At 30.9% G+C, this 10,183-nt stretch overlaps 1 protein-coding gene across 2 annotated transcripts; it reads right to left on the bottom strand.

Moving 5' to 3' along the window:
- Positions 1 to 5,051: 5,051 nt before the first annotated feature.
- Positions 5,052 to 9,916, bottom strand: LOC131857068 (protein neprosin-like). Of its 2 annotated transcripts, XM_059209104.1 has the most exons (7): positions 9,714 to 9,916; positions 9,548 to 9,634; positions 8,827 to 9,024; positions 6,737 to 6,895; positions 6,543 to 6,596; positions 6,296 to 6,445; positions 5,052 to 5,480 (listed from the first exon to the last, which is right to left on the bottom strand). In XM_059209104.1, exons 1-7 carry the CDS (start codon positions 9,855 to 9,857, stop codon positions 5,082 to 5,084), a joined length of 1,191 nt encoding a protein of 396 aa, XP_059065087.1. In that variant the 5' UTR covers positions 9,858 to 9,916; the 3' UTR covers positions 5,052 to 5,081. The 2 variants fall into 2 exon arrangements, with proteins under 2 accessions (XP_059065087.1, XP_059065088.1); XM_059209105.1 differs by lacking the exons at positions 6,543 to 6,596; positions 6,737 to 6,895.
- Between the last annotated feature and the right edge of the window lie 267 nt (positions 9,917 to 10,183).

Here is a 10,183-nt window from a genome sequence, read left to right as displayed (position 1 = left end):
TTATGTAATATATAATTTACATAATTCAATCACTAGTGTAGTGAATGATTGTAATAATTTTCTCTTTAGGAAATATAATTTTTTTGTCTAATCACCTCACTACAAAATAATATTTATAAGTATAATTACATCTTATTTAAGTAGAAGTAATAAAAAATTATTTGAAGAGTAAATAGCTGAAGGGGTCATCCTAACATTGTCTTTTATAACATCAATTCTTAAATTTAGCAAGAATTATCCCTTTGATTCTAATTGTGAGTTCCCTTAAGATTCACTAACAATAAAATGTTTGCTTGATGATTCAACCAAACAACAAACATCTATCTTGTAAGAGTTGATCATATTCAATAAGTTAATGTAAGTTTTCATAATGGTAGCCATGAGCATGAAGGCTTGTCTTTCCATTCCTTCTATTGACAAGACCACATTAATGTGCATTATTAACCATACTTTATTATCGCATTATCAAATACATTATCAACTAATTCATAAAAGAGTCAATGAAATTAAAAATATAAGCTACTAGCCAAAAAACTAAAAGTTTATATTAATTTTAAAATATTTTTAAAAATATATATATCTAATATAATTAAAAATTAATATCAAATAGTTTACATAGTAAAAGCATAAATGCATTAATGATATGTATCCTTACAATAACTAATAATCAATTGAGACAACTAGGATTATCTCCCTCGGGACCTCCAAAAAACATGTAGTGACCCCATTCTAGATTGGTATTGTCAATTGCAACAATTAAATTATAGAAAAGTGGTTTCTTTGCTAGAATGGTTTCTTGAGGGTACACAAGAACATTATTAGAGTTGTGCATTTGGATGTCCCTAATATAAGCTGCCTTTGAGAAGCTCTCTTGAGGAAAATGACCACTACCTATGTGTGTTTTTGAGAATGGGGTTCCTACATCATTATCAGAATGTGCAACTTCCCCTCCATATTCCACTATTGTGGTTGATTCAGCCAATGAACTAAATAAGGATCCAGGCCAATAACCCACAATTTTATCTTCTATATATAAGGACCATATTGCTCCACCTTGTAAATTTTCCTACATATTAAAAGCATTATTATTAGTTTATTGAAATAAGTAGTCAACTATAATTGAGAAAAAATAAGTCCTACATTGCCACCTGGGTTCCTTTAACATTCAATATATAAACTATCCTTTATTAACATTCAAAATTATACTTTAAAGAGTTAACATTTTCTAGCCTATGAAATTAGAATTTTATATTTAATATATTACTATTTATATAAACTATATTTATCTCATAATAAATGCTTATATCTTTTATAATATAAAATTTAAGATAAAATTTATAATAAATAATTATTTTATATACACAACTTTATTTTTTATTATATAAACAAAGAAAAGGCCCAATAGCATAAGCTCAATATATAGAGAGCTTATAACATAATAGTAAAATTAAGAAATAATAAGCAGACAACTTGAGCTGCATAATACATAATATATGTTAGAATTTATAGAAACAATCTTTTTATTGACATAATTCTCTTGATTGTTAATAATAATAATTCTTGTAAAGAACATTTAATATGTTAGATTTAAATGTAAAAAAGGACTCTATTTACTATCAAAAGAGTGTTGTTCCTCACTACTTATATAGTCCCCTCCATTATTTTTCACACACATTCTAAATAAAAACATGGGATTAGGGTTAGACTTGTACTTCAGCATGATACCCATAGGTAGGAGAAGAGGATAAGTTCTCCCTATTGACAATTAGTAAAGAAATACATTTTTACTCAATTTAAGCTATCACGTGGCTCGGATAGTATTGTGCACCAGTGGATAGCACAAATCCTGGACAATCCGAATTCCTGCAACCTGTGGACTGGTAATCATCATTCTGCATCAAGACAGTGGCATGTGGTTATGAGTACAGACTATATATGTCTTATGTGCAAACCCTTTTTCATAGATTTCATAACTTGAAAGAACATCTATCTACTATTGATGATTATACAAATGAGTTTTAAAAATTATCTATTTGCATGGAGCACCATGAAACTGATGAGTGGATGGTTGCGAGGTATGTGAATGGTCTAAAATTCTCTATTCAAGATCAATTGAACATGCATAAGGTTAAAGTATTAAAGAAGCATACCAGTTAGCTTTAAAGGTAGAAGAAAATCATAATAAACCGCGATGAATTAATGGAGCATCTTTTGTATGCAGCTATCACAAGTGAAGGTGATGGTGCATTTATGGCATGATGGGGCAGTTTTGCATGGAGGAATCGTTATTGCACGATGGGTGATCTTTTGCAAGAGGGTGAATTCATTGCGTAGTGGGCACTTTTTGAATGTAATGGCTAATTAATGCTTTATGGGTGCCATTTTTGGTAGGATTGTAATTAATTGCATAATGGGCATTTATTGTTGATTCCCACCTTGTTGCATCATGTGTGGGGAATCTTTCAATGAAAACCCTAATTAGCATTTTTCATGTAGCCAAGGCATGAAGCCTATATAAAGTGGTGACCCCCTCATTTGTAAGAGGGAGATTTGTATGAAATTGTTATGATAAGTTTTTGAGAAAATAACAGTGAAATATTGTTCTCTGATGGTGTCCACTTAAGTTATTTTTTCAAAACTTGCATGGTTTCACCTTCCTCACTTAGAATAGAATTTATTTTCTCAATTGTTAGATAAAGTGCTTTGATTTGGGTAATTTAAATTATAGTCAAGGAGAATTATCTTGGGGAGAAAAAAAATTGGGAGATACCCATCAGGATGTGCAAAATAAAAAAAGAGGAAAACAATTTCAAAGGGGAAGAGATTATAACGATGGTAGAGGGTGGGAAAATGCACTAAAGCTTTTTGTTTTCTTTAATTGTGGTGAAGCGATCCATAGGCCATTTGAATTCTTAAACTATAACAAACAGGAACATCAACATGGAGAATGACATTGACTAAACTTATCTCAAGCCAAGAATTCAAAAGAAGGGATTGAGTCTAAGGTTTCACCAGATGTGGGGGAGACTCTTATGATGAGATGAGCAATAGTTATTCCCGTGAAGGAGCAAAAACATATAAGATATTGTAAAGATTCTTGGTTTTGAACAAATATTTTTCGAACTAGATGCACTTAAGGTGGTAAGGTATGCCAAGTTATTGTTGATATTGGTAGTTGTGAGAATATGGTTTCCAAAGAGATGATAGATAAATTAAACTTAAATTATGAAAATCATTTGCATTCTTATTAGATTGCATGGTTTAAAAAAGTAAATGAAGTTGTTGTTGATAAGAGGTGCTTGATTAAGTTATCTACAGGAAAAACTTATAAAGATGAAGTATGGTGTGACCTCATTCCAATGGATGCTTGTCATGTGTTGTTGGGAAGGCCATGACAATATGATCGAAAGGTAATGCATGATGGCAAAAAGAATACATATACTTTTTGGAAGTATGGTTCCAAAGTGATCTTATTGCCCCTTGAGGATGAGAATGAAGTTGAAAGCTTGATTTTCACAGGAGAATTAATCAAATAAGTGAAGGTAAACAAGTTCTATTATGCATTGATGATGGTGAAAGAAGAAAGTGAAGAAATGCCAAAAGTAATTACTTTGGAGGATGTTAAAGTTTTGAATTATAAAAGTACAACTAGAAATAAAGATGAGGATGTTGTAGTGATAGGTAGGAAAAAAGAAAAGATTACACATATTTTGGGCAAGAAGAAAATGTACACACAACAAGGTCATTACAGTAAGTATTTGTTACAATGGGAAGGACTTAACTCATGGATTAAAAAATGGGAATTTAAGAATTTGGATTCTGATAAATTATACAAGTTTCAGAAGAGTAACTTGCAGGAGCTAAGTTGTTTCAACCAAAGAAGAATGATGCAGGGACTTTTAGAAGCCATACTTTTTTCCAGCAATTGGAGCAGGCTTGGGGTTTTTCCAAATTGAATTTTTAAAATAGTTTTAAACTATTACATGTAATTAGATTAGTACGTTGAAAATTACTATTTCTTTAGTTAGTTTTAAATAAATTGGGAATTTCTATAAATCATCTAGATAAGCATGCTAAATTGCCCAAAAAAGGGCAAGTTGGAAAGGTTGCTAAATATTGCCAAAAAACTTTCAAAAATGGTAATTTTTTTTATTTTTATAAAAATTGCTAAAAAGGTTAATATTTAGATTTGTACTTAAAAGGAAGTTTTCTTTCAAATTTTGAGGGAGGATGGATTTAGAAGGAAGCAAAATTAATGAAATTTCTTGGGGTTTTTTTTTTTGTGTTTTATTTTGGAAATACATATTATTAGTTTATATCTTTGTTGTGAATTGTGGCTACATCATCCTCTTCAACATGATTACATGTTAAAAAAAATTCTATTAAAGAATAAAATAAAAAAAATATGTATGTATATTGATCTAAACACCATTTAGCAATAGACACATATAATAATGTCCAACATTGTACTTTCTAACCTTAAAAAAAAATAGTTCTTGAATCAAAATAATTTTAAATAAACTAAAAAATATTTCTTTAGTATTTTGGCCAAAAAAATGTGCTTCTTTTATCTTCCACTAAATATCAGAAATACTAAATATTAGAACTTATGTAAAGTAATTGGATTATTTAGATTAATAAAGTCATCAAATAATGTTATCAACAAATATTTAAAATAGCTAGCAACATAAATGAAAAACACTAACTCTAACATTTATTCAAACCTTAAACCTAACTATTACCTTAATAAAAACTATAACCTTGATTGAACATTGATTAGTATCAAGATTAAAGTTAGGGAGGGTTGGGGTTAAAATAAACCCATGAGAGTTCAATTAGTGCGAAGGTTAACATTATAGTTCAATTAAGCTTAGGGTTAAATCTTGAATTAATGCAACTAATTCATTAAAGAATTGTTCAAATTAAAAATATAAGCTACTAGCAAAATGCTAAAAAATTATAGTAATATAATTTAATATTTCAATTATAAAATATCTCATATAATTCAAACTTATTTGAAATATATTACATGATAAAAGCATAGACGCATTAATGATATGTATCCTTACTAGAAATAATAATTAATTGAGACAACTAGGATTATCACCCCCAGGACCACCAAAAAACATGTAGTGACCCCATTCTGGATTAGTATTGTTAATAGCAAGAATTAAATTATAGCAAAGTGGTATCGTTGCTATAATTGTTTCTTTTGGGTACACAAGAGAATTATTAGAGTCGTGCATTTGGATGTCCCTAATATAAGCTGCCTTTGAAAAGCCCTCTTGAGGAAAATGACCACTACCCATATGTGTTTTTGAGAATGGGGTTCCTGGATCATTAGTAGAATGCAGAACTTCTCCTCCATATTGCACTATATTGGTTGATTCAGCCAGTGAACTAAATAAGGATCCAGGCCAGTAACCAACAACTTTGTCTTGTATATATAAGGACCATATTGCTTCACCTTGTAAAATTTCCTGCATATTAAAGACAACATTGTTAGTTTACTGAAAAAAAATGTCAACTATCATAAAAATAAAATTAAGTACTACCATGCCACTTAGGTTCCTTTAACATATAGGATCAAAACTATCTCCCTGTTAACATCTAGAATTATACTTTGAAACAATTAGTACTTTTTTTACTATAACCTATTAAATTAGGATTTAAGATTTAATATATTAATTTTTATATAAACTAAAACTATCTAAGAGTAAATACTTTCAGATTTTATAATAAAAAATATAAATTAGACTTTCTAGTAAACAGTTATTTAATATAATTAAGTTTTTTCAATGATATAAGGAAAGAGATCGATACCATAAGCTCAATAAAAAGAACTTACAATAAAAATGTTAAATTAAGAAATAGTATACAGGCACCGACATATTAATCCTCCCTAAAGTAGCTAATTTAAATGTGAACAACACCAAAAATCTAAAATAACCTAATATATGCATAAGTTTATTATAATTAAGAATATATTTGAAAATTAATAGAAACAATCTTTTTATTGACACAAATTCTCATCCCGGTTGATAATAATATTTTTTTTAAAGAACATTTAATACGTTAGATTATAAATATAAATATATACTAGATTTATTGTCAAAGAGTGTACTCTAATGAACTATTTTTCACATACAATTTGAGAAAATTCTAAATAAAAACATGGGATTAGGGTTAGATTGATACTCCACCACAATATCCATATGTGCGAGAAGAGGATAAGTGCTCCCTGTTGATAATCAAGAATGAAATATATTTTAACACTATTGAAACTGTCACTTACTCTTTTTATGCTTATCAACATGTCAATCTGATCTTTGCCATACTCAGATACTTGTTCTATGGGCTGGCCTGGATAGTATTGTGCACCATTGGACAACACAAATCCTGGACAATCAACATTCCTACAACCCGTGGACTTGTAATTATCATTCTGCATGAAGACAGTGGCATATGTTTATGAGTAGAATATATATGTCTTAAACTTGAGTGCAAAAAAAAATATCATGATATCCAAATTGCATAGTTACCGTCCAATATACAAAAAGTCTAGGTCGAGAATCTTCGTAGAAAGATGGATAGACCTGAAATGATATTATAACATCATATATATCAATACTAGATTATTTTGTTGCAATTTTTTTCTTCTAGTTATTTAGATTATATTGAAGAAAACCGAATTATAATAGAATTAAAGTTTACACAATTGAATGACAATACTTACTTCCCAGCCAGCCTCGATTGTTTGTGTTATTGGTTCATCTTGGACAAGCCAAATTTGGCCAAGGCTAAAAACATCATTAGATGAGACGTATGGTTCCCATATATTAAACGTTCCTTGTGCGCTATAGATTCCATCAGAAGTATATTGCAGAACGGCATACTTCAAAATAACGAGAAACATCATACTTTAAAAGTAAATTGCATTCTAGTAACAAACTTTATTTTAAAAGTTCATGAAAAGTAGGAAGTATTTTTCATTTTGAATTATGATATTGTTATCAAGATAATTGTACAATTTTTTAATAAGTTTATTGAATCAAAATTTCCTAGTAGCAGTTTACATAAACATGTTTCTTTCAAAAGTGAATGATTCATTTAACACTCATTGTATCTAGGTGATGTTCATATGAGGGAAACACTAGGATCCTCTAGAGGTTTCCCATCTTAATCGCGCTTCAACTCAATTATTCTTAACTTAGATGCAATGAGGGCTAAGTAGACCATTCATTCTCATAAGAGATGGGTTTGCATGAACTACTACTCATGAAATGTGGGTAAATGAGGTTGACTCAAAAGATATGCAATCTAATGCTAATAACAATATAATAATTTGACTACCCTGCTTGTTACCCTAGGTACCCTCTTTTTCTTCCTTCTCAAGGGTTATACATGGCTCGTTCTATTGAGGTGACTCCATCTCCTTTAGAGGTGGAGATGTGTTTTGCTGGTTTTCCTTTGATTTGTTGCAGGGGGCTGTACCAGGTGGTTTTTTTCTTTTGGAGATGGGTCTCTCTTCCCATGTTGCCTTGGGAGCTTTTGAGTGTTTAGTGGTTTCCGTTGGTCCTCTGCTCACTGGCGTTTGGTAGGAGGCTTTGTTTCTCTATTCCTTTTATGGTTTTGGGAGCCATTCTAAAACCCAGTGCTTTCCATTTAGGGATCCTCTTAAAACCCCAAGGGATGGTGTATTCTGGTTTTTGGATCTTTGTGAATCCCCCTACTTTTTTGCTTCAAAGGAAGGTTAAGGGAGCCTTTTTAAAACCCTTGTTTTTTCTATTGATGGGGTTTGGTCTTGCATGTCCTCATCTTTTGACTCCTAAGTCTCTTTCTCTCCTATTTCTATCTCATCATCTTTGGTTTTCGTTGATCCGACCTATTGAGGTGGCCCTTTCTTCTATCGAGGTGGAGATGGTTTGTTCTGGGGATGACCTTTCTTCTACAGAGGTGGAGTCGGGTGTTGTGTTTGTTCTCAGAAGCTGCTGGTGGTCTACATATGGTTTGTTGTGGATTGGTAGTTTGGCTTCTATCAAGCTGAATTTTTGGGGAGCCTTTCAAAACCCTTTGGTCCCAAAGTGTCTTTGTATGCTTATCTAAAAGAATCTAGTTGGTAATGTGATCTATGTCATGAACTTGCTTCTTTCTACGGGAATCAATCACAAGGATTTGGTTGTGGGAGTTTGGATAAAACCCATGATTTTGGCTGAGGGAGTTTGTTTCTCTATGTTCTTGTTCATGTAAAATATTTTGGGGTGTCCTTGGCCTTCTTTTGTGCCACTAGTTCTGTAAAATTTGATCCGACATGTGAGGTTGTGGTTGGGCTGCTTTATGTCTTTGATGTATATTCTTGCAGCAATCTTTTATGGGTTCCGGATCCATAAAAAAACCGAAGGTTTCAGGTCCCTTCAAAACATGTTGTACAAGGTCCCCTTAAAACCCATTTTTCCCTTTAATCAAAACAATATCATAATTTGACATATTATGAAAAAATACTTCCAAAATGAACCACTCATTCTCATATACGATGGGTTCATGTGAACTACTATTTATAAAATATGAATAAATAAGATTAACTAAAAAATTATATAATTTAATGTTTCTAACAATATCATGATTTGATAGTCTAAAAAATATATTCTAAAATATAGATTCATAAATTTAGGCACAATCAAATCCTAATAACAATAACAATAACAATAAAAACCATTCCAAAAGACAAGTCTAAATTTGAGTGGCCATGGTCGTTTTGTTTGGCTTCACCCTGACATTCACAACTTCCTATTAAAAAGGAAAAAACAAATGAAATCTCATACGTACGTCATGAACCTGATTCGAAAATTCTACCATTTTTCTCCTCAAAAACATATTTACAGATCCTGCCCGTTTTACGTGTTCGTGCTTTATCTCCCTGACAGAAACTGTTCCTTCAGGACACCTTTTTCCAAGTCCACTGCCTGAGATATTTGAAGAGGGTTCCCCTTCTTGAGTATCCCTCCAGCTTATATTTGAATTGTTCTACAATTCCAGAGTCTAAATTAATAATATACCCACAATTGAATGATATTGTATAGAGCCGATAGAAACTTGTCCTATAAAACAAAACACTATTAAATTATTATATTTGACTACCTATAAAAAACATTGATCTTCAAAAGAAAATTTCTAAGGCAGATTACAAAAATGAACCATCTTATTCGGGACTGGAACCTTTATCTCATGATCTATATGATGATATTACAAACTGAAAATAAAAATATTAAATGAGGACCGAGGTAGTATATCTAATTTACAGAGTCTAAAGAGAATAGAAAATACCACATATTTACACATATTAAATGAAGTAGAAAATATGAGTTATAGTTTATAAGCTCCTGTTTAATAGATCTGTTATTTATCATGTATATTTCAATCCTATACATCAATATTTTATCTGAAGAGAGTTTCATAGATAGGCCAGATTATCTTGAAAGACATTAGAAATCGCTATCCTCGTCATAATATGAAAGAAACTCCTTTCTAAAAAGACTATAAATCTTACCTTATCATACCCATTTTGATTTTTTGCAGGGCGGAGGGAAATTTGATCAGTAAATTTGACACAGAGTACGTTGTCTCCATTGTCATGCTGCGTAAGAATATAAATACTTTTATAACCAAATTTTAAATAGAAAAAAATTATAGAAATAAAAATGAGATTGGCTTACTTTGTACTTGTGAACAGCCGGTGGATTAACATAATTGATATAATCGTCGATGCTCATATTGCCCAGTTCATCTGGGGATGCTAAAATCGTAAATGGCATACAGAGCACATAAGTTAAAACCAGGTGGAACATACGAAAAGCCATTTGTGAAACCGAATACAAGTCTGTAATCTATCACCAACGCCAATAAATTAGATCTAGATATCTATATTTATAACCAAGTCTATATTGTTTGAGACGACTTAAGAATATCATCAGATTGAATAGTCAATAACAATTTTATTAATTCACACCATAAAGCATACAAAAATAATAATAGCAAATAGTTGTAACTAAAAAGATATTTTGTAGTCATCAGGAGCGTGGAAATGTCTTGTGGTTCTCCGCAATTCCCATGCCCCATTGGGAAGTCTTCTGGTTCATTGAAACAATTGAATCCAAAAATATCGGATGTGATCACCAATTTTAAT

This window comes from Cryptomeria japonica, chromosome 7 (assembly GCF_030272615.1).
Source record: "Cryptomeria japonica chromosome 7, Sugi_1.0, whole genome shotgun sequence".
In the NCBI taxonomy this organism is placed as follows: Eukaryota; Viridiplantae; Streptophyta; class Pinopsida; order Cupressales; family Cupressaceae; genus Cryptomeria; species Cryptomeria japonica.
This window is presented reverse-complemented; position numbering and strand designations above follow the sequence as displayed.